The sequence below is a fragment of the Motacilla alba genome, chromosome Z (assembly GCF_015832195.1).
Source record: "Motacilla alba alba isolate MOTALB_02 chromosome Z, Motacilla_alba_V1.0_pri, whole genome shotgun sequence".
Taxonomy (NCBI): domain Eukaryota; kingdom Metazoa; phylum Chordata; class Aves; order Passeriformes; family Motacillidae; genus Motacilla; species Motacilla alba.
In genome coordinates, this window is record NC_052046.1 from 56718425 (window position 1) to 56736929 (window position 18505).

General features: G+C 37.8%; 1 protein-coding gene across 12 annotated transcripts in view; it reads left to right on the forward strand.

Annotated features, from left to right (window-relative positions):
• NFIB (nuclear factor I B) overlaps positions 1-18505 on the forward strand; it is a 264606-nt gene that overhangs the window by 93252 nt on the left and 152849 nt on the right. For 7 of the 12 annotated variants that reach the window (XM_038123583.1, XM_038123589.1, XM_038123585.1 and 4 more), the window contains exon 2: positions 6614-7145. In XM_038123583.1, the coding sequence (XP_037979511.1) occupies positions 6614-7145 (532 nt within the window). Of the gene's footprint in view, positions 1-167; positions 554-578; positions 6293-6613; positions 7146-18505 lie in introns of those variants that run through there. The other 5 variants (XM_038123586.1, XM_038123587.1, XM_038123593.1 and 2 more) reach the window with 5 other exon arrangements.

Below are 18505 nucleotides of genomic sequence, written 5' to 3' on the forward strand. Positions count from 1 at the left end.
GCTCTGGGCTGTAACCTTGAACTTTCGAAAGTGTGGTGACAGTGTCGTGTTATTACGGCAGCACCACCAACTTCTGAAGAAAGAAAAAACACCGCCCCCACCCCCCCCCCCCCAAAAAAAAAAAAAAAGAAAAAAAAAAGAAAAAAAAGGACAAAAAAAAAAAAGAAAAAAATCCTCCCGCCCACCCCCAACCCCCCCGAGTCCTTCCCCCCTCATCTGCAAAACAACCAGCAGCAGCAGCAGCAGCAAAAGCAAGACTCCTGCGCCGCCGACTACAAGAGGGTTAAAAGTGTAGATTGGATTTCACCCCGGGAAATCTAGCACACGGAGTGAACTTGAATCTTTGGCTATTTAAGGAGGACTGGGGTTTGTTGTGAAGTTGTGGTGATCCAGAGCAGAGCCCCGTCCTGATTGATTTCATCTTCCTTGAGTCTCAGATGACTGTAAAATGAATAGATGAAATTATTCCTTTTTGAGGCTTTTCTTAGGGGCTCTCCGGGCAGCGTGTTCTCAAAGCGAAGTCATGATGTATTCTCCAATCTGTCTCACTCAGGTATAGACTCTTTTATTTAATTTATTTGTTAGTTTATTTATTTTCACGTGTTTGTTGGGATTTTTTTTTAATTATTTGTATGTGGGTTGTTAATGAGTCATTGCTAGTAGTTGTAACGGGTTAAAGCACAGTCTTAACTGTTTGTCAGATCCAAACTCCTCTCTCAGGAGGGAATATTAAAGAATAAACTGTACCACGCCATTGTTTTGGGGAGATCCATTCAAAGTGTCACCCGTGGACAAATACTGTTAATTGTTGGTGCATAAGAAGTCAAAAGTTAACAAACTGGAAATGAGCATAATTATGCTAAAAAAAGTGTTTGAGAAGTATTGATTTGATTTGAATCAAACGATTTGCACTCTTTTCAGCTCGCCTGTTTGCACACAGCCTAATGAAAGGTTTGAAAGGAAAAGTGGGTTTTTTTTGACAAAACACGGCCACTGGCCGGTGCGAAGTAATCCCGTCTTATGCTTAATTAATAATATGCAGGCTGCCAACAATGAGGGAGATGTGAGCAGGGATGACCAAGCTGTGCAGTATTTTCTCGTTTGGTTATACAAGGGCACGTCGTTTTCCCCCTCCCCGCTAAAGTGTGGTGCTGGCGGAGGAGCGTGCCCTCTCCCCAGCACGGGGAAAGACCGACCCTTTTTTTACAGCCGCGCTTTCGGCCGCTATTCGATCCCGAGCGGCGACTGTCACCGGGACGGCGGGAGGGGAGCGGCGGTCGGCGCGCTGCGGAGCGGGGCCGCGGTGCGGGGCGCGGAGGGCGGGGGGCAGTCCGAGCGGGGGTCCGCGCCGCGGCAAAGCGCAGATTTTGAAACCTGAGGGGTTTCGGAAGCATGTTTGGGAAGCTCCCCGGGTGCCCCTGGAGCGTCCTCGGCCGGCGTACGGTATCGGCGAGCAAGCGTCCGGGCACCGGAGCCTTTTTCGGACGGTAAACCGTGTCTGCAAAGCCCAGGGATAGTTTTCAGCTTTCGTGAAAGTCTGTCTTAGGAGGATGTGATGTAAACTGATTAAGCGATAACTGCTTGCTTCTACATTGGTGCAACAAATAGCTAAAGAAGCAGAAAATGTGCGAAAGAAATGTCTGCTGCAAGGCTGCTGCAGAGAGGCCAACGATGCGCTTACAGTTGCACCGTGAATAAATAAGTATGATTTAAGTTACTCTGCAGTTACAAACCATTGTAATTCGAAAGGACCAAAGTATTCATAAATTGTGATTGAAGATGGAAACAATGATAAGGCTTATTCAGTGATTGGACACAGTCCTGCAGTTTTTTTGGCTGACACATTTTTTATTGTTTATATTTTGTTTGGCATCTAAGTGTGATTCACTTAGATATGGATATTTTCAGTAAGTAAACGTGAGCTGCAGTGGATGAAAGCTGGAAAAAAGTGTAATTGAGATATTTCTTCTTCGAAAGAGAAGCATAGGAAGCATTTTGTGTAACAGAGATGAACACGCTTGCAGGTACACACATAGAAATAACTACTTAGCATGGAATCTGTGGTTAGCAAAATTAATTCTGTGTAGGCTGTCCACCGTGTGAAATTATTGGTGGGCAATAAGACCTCTGCATCAGAATATAAACCTGACAGTACAACTTAAGAAAGCAGTTTTTGCATTTGAGACACAGGTTTTCACAACCACCTCTTTTACAGTGGTAATTAATGATCTTGTTTCCTTCTCTAATGACTTTTTAAAAAATAAATTTTCTTTTTGGACTCATTGATGTAAAGTTTTCTCATTCTTTACAAATTTGCGTTAAAATACTGCACTCAGGTGTACAAAAAAATGCTACATTGTACTTCTACTGCCATTAATCCAAGAAAGCAGTTCCTGGCTTTTGTGCATTGATAGTTTATCCATAATATTTTACAATCATGTTCTACCATGTGCCATGTAGGGACAGTTCCCATTTGGTGATACAGACATGAGACACAGTTGCAGCAAATGGATTTTAGTTTGGAATCTTTTTCAACCTGCTTGGAATGATAAGAGAAGTTTATAAATGATTTTTTTTTTCTCTATAAATTAAAAATTAAAATTACACCAGTAATGAGAACTTAAACCTTGTTTTCTTTATTTGTTTAAGGCAAAAGATTGATTTATCTCACTTTGAGTAGAACTGCATTAAAGCATTACTGCCGCAATTGTTCTCTCTATTGTATTCTCTGTCTCTGGGACTCTTGCAATGCACATTGACTGTGGTAGTATATGTTCAGAAGAAAATATTTTGGTAAAAGTAAACACAAAACACCTGTTTGGCTGGAACTACTTATGAAAGTGGTAGTTCAGTTTGTGCTGAGATGGAGCTGAAGCACTTTTTAATAACAAGTCTAAAATCCAAAGTACAGCTTTAAGACAAACCTTGTGGATTTGACTGTTACCCATCACTCTATCACTAAAAATTTGGTGGGTGAAAATAACTCCAAGGTAGAAGAAAACTTAACAAATGCAATTTAATTTTGCGCGCTCCCTCCCTCTCTTTCCCATATACCTCTTTCTCTATGTTTTGGAATGACTGGAAACTGCATTTATCTCTCCTGCTGAGGCATGAATAGGATGCAGTTACTGCATGCCTTTTAGTGCTGGCTCTCTTGCGATATTTTTGCCGTGGCTTATTATGTTACAGTAGTCCAAAATCTCAGAATATGTAGTATTTTCTTTTGCGCCTATATGTTACTTCACTAGGCATGAGAAAATCCATGCAGGGAAGTTGAGTAGATGAAGATTTCTGTATAAAATTTCCATAATTCTGCCCAGTGTATTTATTGTATAGTCCTCAAATTGAGCTTTCATGGGCTGCTATAAAGTTTAAAAGTGAAAGATAGGAGAAGAGCACTGCATATCCTCTTTATCTTTTCAATAAAGAAAACTTGGCCTACCTATTGTTGTTAGATGACCGCTATTTTTTTCTTTATTTACAAGCAACATAAATGTTGTACAGTAACTTCCATTTTAATTTAAATTGCCACTGCACAATGGTTCACCTTAGCTATTTTATATGACATTTGAGAATCTTACCTTTATAAATCACTTCATTGCAAGAGCAACTGTGGCACATGAGCAAGTCCCACAGAAAAACAAAAAAAAAATTCACTATTGTCTATGTGAATATTAAGGAGGAAAAATAAAATTCTGTTGATATCTTTTAAGGAGAATTTGGAGATTAATTGAAAATGTCAATTTAGGATCATTTTTATGGGCACTTCCCCATGTCAAGTAGTATTTTCATTTGAAAATACTCCAGGTGCACAATGAATAGCTCAAAAAATCTGATAAAATTCCTTTCAAACAGGATGTTCTTTGCTGTGTTTCTTCTCGACACTTGTCACCTATATGTATATCTTTAGAACTTAACAGTACTATGAAAGAAAAACCTGAATACAGTTTTTAAAAGGTTGGAGCTTCTGTTGCATATGTTTTTGTGGGTTTTTCCCTCCCTATTTTTGAAAAGGAAACATTCAGCTACTACAGACTGGAATTTAATTAGTGAAATTCTCTATAAAATTTTCATAGCTGTGAAGTGCTATGGGTTATTATTGTTAATACTATATGCATTACTTCAAGGCATAGTCAGTCTGAAATAATTTAATAATGTAAAATGCTCTTCTTCAAAATAAAAACTAGATGTGCAATATTCTGCTAGTGTAGAATATGTCCATGTTTATTTTATTGCCATTTTAAGTTATAAATGCCAAAGTCTGTTTAGATGTAGGAGAAATCATTGTATTGAGGCAGAAATTAATTTCTCCCAAAGCTCTTCAGCCACCTGCCATCACCCTACCTTTAGGCCCAGCTGTTAGAATTTTCAAAATCTGTAGTATATCTGTTTTATTCAGCCTAAAATGAATTGTGAGGACTTAACACAGTACGGTCGTTATGCTTCCACTAATTAAAAAAAAAAAAAACCACTCAATACTTCAATTAAGATGACTTCTGTAGGAGAAAATAAACTTTCTTTAGTAGTTATAATTGAAAGGGAAAAAAGCGCGGCATCAGAAAGCATATGAAGATAGGGAAGTCTTATCATGGGCTGTGGTTGCTCAGAGCAGTACTGCCTTCCCACACAAAGAACAGATTGTGGTTTAACTCTTTCCACGGCCTAGTTTTATGTGCCAGTATAGTAACAGAATTGTTCAAATCTCTGCTGGAAACTACTAATCAGTTTAATTGTTGCCTTTGTAGGTCTTTGTCAAGCATCATACTGTAATGAAATTGTTTATGTCCTGAAATATCTTCCTATATTGCCTCTGTGTTCTTTTTTTCCTTTTTTGTCCTCCTTTTGTTTAATTTGTTTTTTTTTTCCTATGAAGATAACATGATTATAGGTGAACTGCTTGTAAATTTTCTGTTGTTTGCTGTTTGATTTAAGGATAGTTAGAGAAGAGAGGTAACTAGATCTAGTGGGTTTTGCAACATTCAGGAAATTTTGAAGTTTGTTTGAAATTCAAAGATTTAAATATGGAATTCTTTGCCTGAAGCTTCTGCAATGGGATTCTGCACTCTATAATTGAGACCATTAGTTATACTTTCATCATTTTTACCTAATGGAGTTAATCCGCCTATTGATTAAACATAATTCATTCCTTGTCTAGCAGCATAACTAAAATAGTAGTTTGTTAATTGTATTCTTGAATATAATCGCATAAAAAAAGGTTCAGTTTTAGTTTGATTGCACTGTGCCACTAAGTATGATGAGCAATCTGCGTGGTATTTAAAACTAAATATCCCTACACACAGGAAGAAAGATACCTCCCCTAAGTTCTCCCTTTCAACCCAATATATAATAACATTAGATAAGCAGATTGCAGTGTTTTAAACAGCAGACTTGTTAATGAAAAATAAGTTTTTGGGGAAGGTCTATTTAGATATTAACATGGATGTGTAGGATGGTACTTTAAGCAGACAAATGAAATTAATTCAATTGCTATAGGATGTGCCTGTAGACAACAACTAAGCATTACCTCCTTAATGCAATCCATATTGCTGCTAGGCAGAAGATAAGAACTTGCAGGTGAAGCCAGACAACAGAAAGGGATATTTTGAAACTGTAAATAAATGACATGGATTTCACAAAAGCAGCATTGGACCAGCGGTGGACCCATAATGTCTTTGCCACAGCATGTAGAAACACAAAGAATGCAAAGTTTGTGCCAAGTTGCCATTTTTCACTGTACACCTCAGATTGATTTTTAAGGGGTTTGGAATAATTGCCACACTCATGTGATCAGTTAGCAAATTAACTGACTCTGTGGGGCTTCAAAATTCACAGTGGAACTGCTGGAAGGACATAAATGTAATTTTTGTTCTCACCTTCATAAAATCTTAATTTTACAGAGCTTTGGGGTGGAGAGAGGGAAGTGAGAAGACCTGAAAGTACAGAAGCTTCTGTTCAGGATTTATATATGACGTGTGTCTTTTGCCTGCTTTTCCTTACTGTATACTGGTTTCTCTAGTTACCACCACTGGAATGGTGCTGTTTCAGTGCTGGAATGTTGGACGTTTGATAAGAAAATGGATCAAGTTTAATGGCGCATGCTCTTTGTGCCACCAGCAGTCTCTTGCTGAGAGCATGCTCCAAAAGCGGGAACTGTGTGGCATTACACTGAGCATGTATATGCTTTGTGTTTCTTTGCCACAGAGAAGAGAAATGAACTGTGGCATTTGCCTCAGCCTTCTGAACATTTCTGCTCAGATTTTTTAAAACCGTGCAGTGTTCTCTTTGTGCAATGGTACTTTTCTTGATGTTAGCTGTTCACTCAAATATTTAAATTTTAGGAACAAAACATCTTGGTAGCCTCTCTTAAATTATGTTGTCTCTGCAGTGCTGTGGGATGAAGTGAGGGGAGGAGTACAAAATAAAATTTTCACATAGTTCTTTCAAAGAATGAAACATAAAATTTGTGTAAATTTTAAGTGTTTATTCTCTTCATCTCGTATTTCACTTAAAGATTTTCAGAAACGTTTCTTGATGCTGCTTTGGTTGTGAGAACTTGCTGACTTTGAGTTTTCTTGTTCTCTTCTTCTTTTTTTTCCTTCACTTCTTTTCACAGGATGAATTTCACCCGTTCATTGAGGCACTTCTTCCACATGTCCGTGCAATTGCCTATACTTGGTTCAATCTTCAGGCTCGAAAACGCAAGTACTTTAAAAAACATGAGAAACGAATGTCAAAGGATGAGGAAAGAGCAGTCAAGGATGAGCTACTTAGTGAAAAGCCTGAAATTAAACAGAAGTGGGCATCCAGGCTCCTGGCAAAGCTGCGCAAAGATATTCGCCAAGAGTTCCGGGAGGATTTTGTGCTCACAGTTACTGGGAAGAAGCACCCATGCTGTGTATTGTCCAATCCTGACCAGAAGGGCAAGATTAGGAGAATTGATTGCCTGCGACAGGCTGACAAAGTCTGGCGTCTGGATCTAGTCATGGTGATCCTGTTCAAAGGCATCCCCTTGGAAAGTACGGATGGAGAACGTCTCATGAAATCCCCACATTGCACAAATCCAGCACTTTGCGTCCAGCCACATCACATAACAGTATCAGTCAAGGAGCTTGATTTGTTTTTGGCATACTACGTGCAGGAGCAAGGTAGGAAGCAGACTGTCATGTTTCTGTGTTAGTATGTCAGACTCTGACACCAAGTAGCCCTGTTTCCCCTGTGGGTTGGCTTCCAGTGAAACTTTGTTCTGTGGTCCATAGATGTCGTGTGGCTACATATCCATTTGCAAATCAGCATAAATACATATATACTTAAACACACAAATATTCCTGCAGACCTGTGTGACATGTATATTTGACATGCGTGCCTCTTCCAAGAGCGAGAGAGACACATACCAAGGCAGTACTTTCATTCCACTGAAGTTGCCTTTTATTTTTTGTGATTAAGTGGCAATACATAGTTGTGACTTCAGAAAACATCCCTATTTTCAAGTTGTGTTTTTAAAGAAAAACAAAACAAAAACCCCCACCCTAGTACTATTAAGAACAGATGCAGGTATATCCAATTGCACAGTCACAATAAATACTACAAATATTTATTACTGTCTTTGTTGTTATAATTAATCAAGAAGTAATCCTTAAACTGTTGAAAAAATCCTCTCATTGAAGAGCAATTGTAGACTTTCTCATACCTATAAAACAAAGCTTGAAAATACTTTATCATAGTTGTAGTTCATGTAAAAGCCAAATAGAATCAGAATTGCAGCATACAATATGTAATGTTCTATTAATATTTTACATCAGTAGCTCATCTTATCTATTTGAGCTTTAAAACAAAGATCCAGGTCATATTATTTTGAGAAATTTTTATGAAGAGTATATTTTCATAGTCACACTCATATACTTTTATTTGGCAGGTAATTGAAATGTGGAAAATTGCAAGAGCTCTATGGAAAAGCTTCTTAATATTACAGAATGAAAATAAAAAGAGGACTTCTGACAATCATGTGTCAGGGGAAAAACCTACTAGCCATATTTCATATATTGGATATTGAATAACAATACCCTTAGGCAGGTTCCCTAAAACTGTAAATGGCTGTAAGTAGATAAAGGTGTTGTTGTTTTTTTCTCTTTTTTTTTTTTTTTTCCTCTGATAGTAAGTCTTCTGAAATACTCTTCTTTCTGTTAGGGTAATTTTGGTCATTTCTGATAATGATACTGTCTCCTACGTGTCTTTGTAATGCTGGCTGATCAGCAGTAATAATGTATTTCTTTTTTAGCCACAGATCTCAACTAGGGAAAGTTCGACCATCTGCAGATGGTGGGCCATTTCACAACTTGGCCTGGTAGTAGGTAGAAATGGCCTGCAGAAGGGCAGATGGCAGGCTGTTATCTGATGCTTGGTAAATAACTATGGGATTTAACTGGAAAACAAATTGAATTGATTTTGTTAGTAACAAAAAAGTAAAATTGCATGGCTAGGTTTGGTGTATACTCGTTTTTTAAGAGGAGAGTAATATAGTAATATAGTAATATAGTAATATAGTAATATAGTAATATAGAGAGAGTAATATAGAGGAGTGAAATATTTTTGTTTTAAGTAATTCTCTTTTAGCATTTACTCATGCAAGTGAAAAATTGTTTTTGTGAACATATATATTATTAGTTATGAAAAAATATTAGCTACCCTCCTCCCCCCCACTCTCGCACCTCCCCCCCCTTCCCCTGGGTATTTTTTTGGGTTTTTTGTCTCTCCACAGCAGTAGACACATTTAGGTATTTTACAGTGACTTTAAGTAGCTGTGGAGTCTGGTAAATCAGATCCCAAATAATATAGGAAAAAATTTCTTTGACAACATTAAACAAAATAACTTAATTACAAATAATTTTTACCTTTAAACTCCTTTTGTGGAAAAAAAATCCAAATTATATTATGAATGCATGTAGCGTAAGTCATAACTTACTAATTAATTCTATGGATTTACCTTTCTCTAGAAGTCAAAACTACAAAGGGAGGCAAAACAGTTTAAGTACCTCTTGAGGCAAAGAAACTGGGGTCAGAGTACTCTTAACACACTATTGACTTATAAGTTGTTGAAAGGCAGTAACTTGAAGTGGGAGAAGGAATTGCAGAGCATAGCTGATTTTGTTGATTTAAATGTGTTGAGAATATAAGTTTATTTAAAACACTTTTGTCTAATTGGAAATGAGGAAGTTAAGCATGCTGTAATATTATAACTTTCAAAGTTACACAATGCTACTTTGAGAATATACTGAAAATGAAGCTGGCTAATTTCTATATACCAAGTCACTCTTAGAAGACCCTTTTGTTTATTGCTAACTGCATGTCTTTCGTATTTTGCTGCTTTACTGTAAGTATTCCATTAACGTTTGTTGGCTCTCTTCTTGAAGAAGTCATATTAAGTTGTCTATGTAATTTCTTTTCCATTTTATCAAACTTTGATTCTCTATATTCATTGAAAACAGGTTAATTGTGGCACTTTGTAGTGTACTTGATTAAGAGTGCCAGGCTCTGTGAAAGATATGCATGAAGTTAACCAAAAATGTTGCATTATACATATGGTGATGTGCTTTTTATTTATCTTTCAGAACATATAAACACCTAATAGCGCCATGTAAAAACTAAGTGGAAACACAGAAAAAATTAAATCTCTGAACAAAATATGAAAAAGGAATTAGCACACAAAATGAAAAAAGGGGCCAAGTAGTTTGCTTTTTTTGTTGCTTTAAAATAAAAGATTAGGGAAAAAAGAGGAGGAAGGATAGTTCGAGTGCCAGTGATGGTTGCCAGTGGCACCAGGATTGGCATCAGACCTTCTTTGTTTAGCCTAGGATGTCTGTGATTTGTTGGTTGGCATCCGCATTGCAGCACAGAGTAATGTTACAATATATTGACAATTTCCAGATCTAGAAGTGTCAATAATGTTTTCAGTTCTTAACAAAAAGAGCTTCTACTTCCATGTCTGCCTTGAAAGAAGAAATAAGGACTGATCTATGAAGTTCTATCATTGATGAACTTCATCAGATGCTACTTTTTGCTCATCTCAAAATTCAGCATCTTTTTTCCCCTCTATTCACTTTCTGCTATCCTCTTAAATAAAAGAAAAAAAAAGAAAAAAAGAGGATTGATGTAGGTTGCAATGCTGCTCCTTTGACTGAAAAAGAGGAAGAAAATGGGAAGTATACACTGTGATCAATGTTTAACATTAAAATAATTTTTAGTTACAACATGCTTCTATGGGGCTCTGCTTGCTGAGTGTATCGGGGGCATGCGTGTGTCCCACACAGATAGTTTATAAAAATCAAACTTGAAAATGGTGTGAACGTTGTTTCTATTGACAGAATTGTCCTTTCCTTTTTTTTCCTGTCAGCATCAGAAAGTGTCTGTCATTTGGTATGAAATGCATTTCAGTCCATAAAATCATTTGATGGTATTTAATTCAGCGCAGTGCTTATGCTGTGTTCCCGTTGCTACAAGAACCGCCATTTTGTTTGTTGAGTGCCAGGAGAGGGGAAAAAAAGGCAGACAATGTGCTTGATGCCAATAATGGTTGCCAGTGGCACCGAGGTTGGCATCAGACCCTCTTTGTCTAGTTGCTGAATGCCTTTGATTCGTTGGTTGGCATCCGCATTGCAGTGGGCACATTGGAAAGTTTTTGACAATCAGTGAATGAAAGCTGCAGTACTTGTTTGCTGCAACAGAACCAAGATAATATAAATTTATCCTTCAGATAGATGTTTTACTTACTCTCACAGTGACTAATTAAATAAAAAAGCTAGAAATTGCCTTATTTTTTTTCTAAAACTTAAAAAAATCTATAGCAATGTGCCTTGTCTGCAGCATTCTGAATTCCCTCATCATCTCCACTACTTTTTTTTTGCAGCATGAATAAAATGCAAACTTGATGTTAGGTAATTCAGCATATACTGAATGAAGCATAGTACAACTTGGGAGTTTGAGAGTTTAAAGAACTGTAGCAGGGCTACATGTAAATGTTAAGGTTTTTAAGTGTTTTTAGTGCATGTGTCTCTCAGAGTACATTTCTCTGATCAGTCATGTTACTGTTTATGCTCTCCTTTGTTCTTATGTAAGGGTGATATAATTGGGGGAGCCCATGTTCCCAGCTGTTAATAAACTGGAGTCAAAGGAGGAGAGGCACTTTTAAACTATCAAGGGAGTGGGGAAGAAAATAGATGCAGATGTCATTAGTCCCGTAGTGTTCAGGCACTCTCTGTTTTTTAACTTCTTACACCATCAAGATGCTACCACAGCTCCAGCTGTGCAACTTTGTTACCAGGAAATTGGCAAAAAGAATAAATCATTTCTGTTGGAAGTTTCTTAGATAGTTAACATTAATATTTCTTTCCAGTTAACTGCTATTATCTCGTTAATTAATAAGAAGGATTAGCAGCTCTACCCAAAGGGCTGCTCAGAAGGAAACCTGGCCTATATGAGTCCCTGAGTTGCTAGACTGAGTCCTGTCTCTTGAGGATTGGAGGGGGGGCTACTGAGCCAGGGAAAAAGAGGAAAAAAGCAGGAGAAAGATGAGAGAAGAGCAAGGGCACTGGCCGGCCAAGGGGAGAATTTTGTGTGCAGTGCTCTTGTGCTGAGCTGGCCCTGTGCTGGGGAGGTTGGCAGTGCCCTGCTGTGCCATGCCCCGCTGTGGGGGGGGCGTAGGAAGGGGCATGGGCACACCTCGGTGTGGTGCCCACACTCCTAAAGAGGATGCTTGCCGATAACCTCAGCTGGGGTGCAGGGTGCTGCCGCCGCATTGAGCCGAAATGCTTTTGCCCTTAGCTTAATGCCAGCAAACTGGCAATCCCCAGCCAAGTAGGGATATCGCTTTCCCAATTCAGACAGTCTTGGCAACATGTGTGTCTTGTCTTACTTGGAAAACGTGCCCTCTTCCAGAAGGAATTGTAATTCTTTTTTAAACAAGATATGTCTGAAATGCAGGAGTGGGTGGGTTTATCAATGGCTTATTCTTTTTTAAAGCTTTTTGAATTTTGTGAGTTTATATCTATAGGGAGCTTAAATTTTGAAAGAGATTTGCATAGTAGTTTCATGTTACATTTGAGTTTTCATTCTGTAAGTAGAGAAAATTTATTGTGTAGTCATTCTGTTAATATTTTAAAATGATAATAAAATTATTTTGGTTAGTTCGCTGTGACTACATAAACTTTCCACTTAAAATCACACTCAAAATAATGATTTAAGCAGCTCCTGGTTAAGTCATATTATGGTCATATGACTAAATACCACACCACCTAGATAAATTTTGGATGAGGGTTGGCATTTTTTGTGTGCACTGATGTTCCCACATACAATTAATAAAAAAGCAATGGGCTTAGATGAATCAAACATTTGCTGATTGTTTCTACTTCCTTTCACCTTAATGATTTGCCTCCTTCTGAATACTTTACCTGGGAACACACAATAGAACATTTTACCTGTTTTGCAGAAGGTTATATCAAAGTGCAAGGTGATTTGTTGGGAGTTTACACAGCAAATGATGAGTTACAGCAGGAACAGCAGGAAATAGAGTTTATTACTGCCTGTACCAACAGGCTTCTATATGCTCCAGGACCTTGTTTCTTGCACAGTGAAATGGCATGTGATCCCCTGCTGTAAATCTCAATTTTGAATTGGAAAGCCAGTACAGAACCAGGAGTTTATATATTGTCTGCTCTAGTATGAGAAGAGCTTTTAGTAGTTTAAAAATCTTATAGGGAATAATCAACCTTTTTAAAACTGAATTGCTCTGAACAATTCCAGTCTGTTGAGGTGTGAAGAGAATGCAATTTTTTAAAAAAACTTTTTTATGTCAACTGAAAAAGACACTATTATTTTCCAGTTTTCTAATGTAAAATTTTGGATAACTATTTCGTTGTTGACTGTCTCTATTGTACTGAAAATTATAGGCAAAAAAAACATTTTCCATTAGGAAATGGAGGTTAATTCTTAATTCAGTCTATATATGGATATAATGATATTTTTCAATTGATTATTATAGTTACTTTGTTTATGAAGATATAGGATACTGAAACATTTTGAAAAGCCACTTAGCAATTTTCATTTTTTCAAAACATTGATGTGTGAGCTAGCATTCAGATAGTAAGTCTGCAGAATGCAAAATGTTTCATTTTTTCTTTTTAATGTAAAAAAAGTTTTCCTTAGAGATGGAATGCAGGTCATTTGACAGGTTCATGAAAAATAAAAGGAAATTTTACACTATTTAGCACTATTTAGTATTATTATTAACAGGAATTAAATTTATGAGCATTTCAGGAAGGGACATTTACCTCATTCTGATTTTTTTTACCTGATACACTAAGAGGAGTAATTTTCACAAGGTTAATAACATCAATTGTGTTTAAGATAAAAGAAAATTAAGTTTCAATAAATTCTGTTCAGCTACTTGAAAACGTAGAGGTCTGTGTTAATTTATGAATGACATTTAGTTCAAAACAAGAAGTGATAAAGTAAAGAATGGAAAACGTATCAGAAAATTCTTGCTTTGTGGTAGTTTCAGACAGAATACTGTGAAAAAAAAGGATTATTCTAAATTATATACAAGACCACTCATTAATAAAGGAAATGCCTCAATTTAAAGCAGAATTTTATGTTTTAAATTTCTTAAATTTTCATGCATATTTGAATTCACTGTAACTGTGAAAACTTCATTAAGATAATTAAATGCTAAATGCCACCGCAGGTTGGATTTTAAAGTTAATTGCATGAGGTTGCTGTCAAGTCCACTTTATCTAGGTTTCTTTTTTTTCCCCTGTGTTTCCTCCTTCTCCTCTTCCCTGCTGCTAGTGTAGTAACATAGTCATATCAAGGACAGGTGGCCCTCTGAAATGGAGGTCTGCAATGCCAAACACTGTAACTCAAGAGGTTTCCTGAAGTGTTACTCTCCAGTCTCAACAGCAAGGTGAAATGTTTCTTTGATGTAATTGCTGGGACTAGGATGGTATTAAGATCAAGTAAATGGCAATCTTAACTGAATAGGGTTGCTCCTTCCATTGTGTGGTGAAGAAGAAGGCTCCCTATGAGGAGCTGCTTTACAGATACTAAGTCAATGTGAAAAGGGAAGAAAGTCTCTGATACTATTAATTTTGCTTGACAGATGTCAAACAAGATGTCATTGTAGGGAGGTTTCATGTATCTCTTTTTAATTTCTGTAGTTTCAAACTCTGGTGGAATTTTTAGAAGTTTTTGCTAAAACTCTGGCTCAGGGCATTGAAACCCGGATTAGAAGAGTTTTTGAAAGTCTCAGAAGCTAGTAAAAGGGAAGTAAATCTCATATTATTAGCTTTGTCTTAGAGAAAGCAGGGTTCAATTTCGTGTGTCTATTGTACTGTCTTGTAGCAGTGAGGTGTGTGAGAACCTGGAAGCATTCTTCTAGAACAGTTGTTTATATTTCCCCCCACCATCTTTTTATTGACAAAAAAATTACTTGTGCTCTCCCCATCAGTTCTTCTCTGAGAGGGTTCTTTCCTTTTCTGAAGTATATTGTGCTTTTAAAATTTTAAATAAATATATTTCTTTAGCTTTTCTTGGGAACATCAACATTGGAATGTGAATTATTCTAGTCCTCCTGCCCCCTCCCCCCATCCCATCCCATCCCATCCCATCCCATCCCATCCCATCCCATCCCATCCCATCCCATCCCATCCCATCCCATCCCCACCCCCAAAAAGAGTAGTGGGAGATGGGCACTTCAGTCTTGGTGTTTGGAGGCATTTTCAGAGAGGGCTGATAGTCTAAAGTGTGTTTATCAATCATAGTGTTTCAAATGTTTTTAAATTGGCTGAGGACCAGAGCTTTTGCCTACATGCCCTATGACTCTTGTGTGTTACTTCAAATGAGACCCCTCTTCAAGTCAGAAAGGTGACTTAAAATTTTGGAGACCCTGGAGTAATTTTAACCTTAATTTGCTCCTAAGTGCCTGTGGTGTTTGGAATTTTTAAACAACATGCATGTTTGTTTGTTTTTACTCCAAGAAATAGTATTGAAATAAGGAGAAGTTACTGTGATGCAAAATGGTGTGAAAGCTTAGCTGAATTCCCTTCAATCATTGTGTTCTTTTCTCTCAGCAAAACCTTGCACTTTTTATTAAGTAACTGCTCATCTCCAAAGTAGAAGGGACATGTCAAGTTTTCCAGTGTCCTTGCATAAAGGCACGTTCACTAAAGACATCTCAGTGGCTTTAAGTGGGCTTTTATTATTTCCCCTCTGAATAAAATACATATGGAAATTGATCAAAACAGTTCCCATTTTCTTCCTTAGAAAGTGAACAGGAAAGCCAAACGCAAAAATGAACAGGTAGTGAACTCTGAGAAACTTGGTGTGGTTGTTGAGAAATTAGGGAAAAAATGCTGTGATTGTTTGTTGGAGACAAATGGTGTGCACAGTTAAGTATATTCTGTATTGTTTGGAATTATTTAAAAATTGATAATTTAAAGTATCTATGTTTTGATAATATTGCTTATGTATTTGACTTCCTGATCTCCAAGCAATATTAATCTGAGTTACTACACATCTTTTCATAAAGGATCAATTTAAGCAACTGAAAGATGGTTATCTATTTATCTTAAATCTAGCATTGTATTTTAATCTCCAGTCAATTTCCTTGCCATATCCCTCATGAGTTGTCTTCTGAGGTGTCAGATTTACATATTTTTCTTTAAAATAGAAACAAAACAATGTACATGCTTTAGAATTCAGTAATTACAAACTCTATGCCTTTAGAAATTGAATGAAATTACAATATATATTTTTGCTTTTGAATTGCATTGGGCTAAAATGCCAAACCATTTTCAGCCCTTTTTATGAAGTGACTAACAGAAAAATGTTTAGAAGATTATTACAGATGTGCATTGTGTCTGAGAGATAGCAAATAAAAAACTTTGTGCAGCATCAGCTTTCCATTGCCTGAGTAATGCCATTGAAGATGATGCCAGACTTTTTGAAGGGATAACTCCACTCCAATGTCCTAGATTTAAAAGTGTGAAAATTTCTCCTAATCAAGACAACTTACTCTGACATCTGCAGTTTCTAGATGGATTACCTTAAATTTGTTATGCCATGTTAAAAGATGTGTTTTACGAGGCTGGCCTCAGCTCCTGGCCTTAGTGTCAAGAACCCAGCTATGTGATGCAGCACATCTTGTTAGATTTAATTGACCAAAGCTGATTTGTTAAAACAATTCATTTGTGCTGTAACTCATGCCCATGCCAAGTTGCTACCTGAATCTCTTGACCTTCATTTGTCTGGGTCATGAAATGGCTGTGAACTGCTTGACCTCTCCATTGTTCAGTGGCCATGCCACTTCCTCCACTTCTTTGTGGTGGTTGCTGACAAGAAGACCTCGCCCCTGAATTTACACCCCAGTGGGTTTTCAGTGTCCCTCCAGAGCATCTGTATCCCCCTTTGGAAGTGCTTCTGATGTCACCACCTATTGTCTGCTGACAGTTAGGGGGACAAATTGACAGCTCTTCATAGTAGAAGAGGTAGTGAGGGAATTTCTGGGAGCTGGAGGAAAACTCCATCCCCTCTCAGGCTGCTGTGCATTTCTGTTATGTTGGGATGCATGGGGTCACTACATTTTTCAAGGGGAAACACAATCTGTCTTAGTCAATCCCATTTCGCTGTGAGCTTTGTTTGAGGGGGATGTGCTGGGAAGAATGTTCTGCTTTGAAACTATTTTGTGATGAAAATCTAATTGAGTATGCACACTATTTCAATTTTTAGGACACAAGAGTGATCAAAATAGTTTTTTGGAGTGAAATGGAGGAGTGTTTTCTGTCAATGTCATAAGTGGCTATGACCATTTTAATACCAAAACATCGATTTCTAAAGACCTGCCTTGTATTTAACAGCAGTCATGGTTTCTAAAGCAAAGGACTTCAAACACTATGCTTGATGCAGTATCTAATCTTAGTAAAAGGGAGAAAGAACAATCTTTATTTGACTTCTGTAAAAAAAAAAAAAAGTGGAATACATTTTTTCTAGTGGAAACTACTTGTCGTTAAGAATTATTCTTGGTGGGGGGCAGTCACTGGCCACTTACCCTGACAGGCTGTCGACTGTCAGTATCTCAAATGCTAATGTCAGCTTCTTGATGTAGACTTTGTGCTTCCCATAATTACCAACAATTTAACTGTTAGGACAGTTTACATTGTAGAAATGTGTATTACATCTAATCATGTGCTGCATTGTGACATTGTTTTAGGAAGTAGAGCCTTTCAAAATCAGGGGCTGGATCTGTAAAAAAACTGTGGCTGGTTTAAGAAAGCTCATAGGCTAGTAGATACCATTATAAAGCAAGTAAATTTGTATTCCGCATTTGTATCCTGTGATCCTGTGGTCATCAGATAATCGGTATGCTCTTTTTTTAAGTCCTTAGCCTTAGACTATGCTCACATGAGTGGATTTATTCAATTGAGTTGACAGAGTTTAAACCCCATATTCTTTCACACCACTGTGCACTGACTTTCACAGCACATGAGCAGGTTTGTATTTCTGCAGTACACCTGATTTCTTTGTAAACTTATTCTTTTTTGCTTCTTGAAAAAGAAATCTGATGGTATGTTTACATATAGCATTCCTGTGCACTTGTGTATGATGAAACATTTTCTTTCTGTGTGAAACTCTTCAAGCTAGGTGTGATTTCTAATTGCAGTTACGTAGTTCCTCTGAAGGAAGAGGGTGGGAATGCTGGTGTAAGAGGAACTTGAATTCTATGACTGTGATGACAATGTAAAGTATGACTCAATGTTTAGTTGCAAGGACTTAAAAATCCTTGTCCCTGGTCCCCAACCCTGCCGTTGTCTCACCAGGTGACTGCAGGCAAGTTAATTAGCATCTCTGTGTCTCTGGACCCGGGGAGAGAGAACACCTCTTGCTTCAGTGTTGGCCCAGTGAGGATTGTGATAAATACTGAGATAAGTACTGGCTAAAAAGTTCCTGTATTCCACTGCAAGCAAAACCCATGTGCTGGTGCCCAGCCCCCAAGAGGGCTCTGTATCATAAAGAAATGTTGTACCCAGTTTTCTCGTGCCCAGACAGAAGGAACTTGCCCAAGCAGGGAGGGCCGGCACAAAGCATTCCTTGCCTGTAAGCCCTGCGGTGGTACTGCTCCATAGGAGAGGGTGTCGGAACGAAACCACACAGCAGGGCTGGCCCATCACAGAGGACTGGGGCTGTGGGAGCAGCACTCCTTGAGTCACTCCTGCTTCGTTCAGCAGGAGATCCGGGCAGGGCTGGCCCTTGGGGATGGGATGTGGCACAGACAGCTCTCAGAGTTTCCCTGCCCTGTTACAGTAAAGCAAAAATATACTCAGACAGAAAGATAAAAGAAGTACTCATTATGGGACAATTGTATGGATATTCATCAACATTCAGCCACAAAGGAGGCATCTGCAGTGCCTGCAGGGTAGGCTATGAGCTCAGTCCTTCTCTCTGCTCTCATCACAGGTTTTCA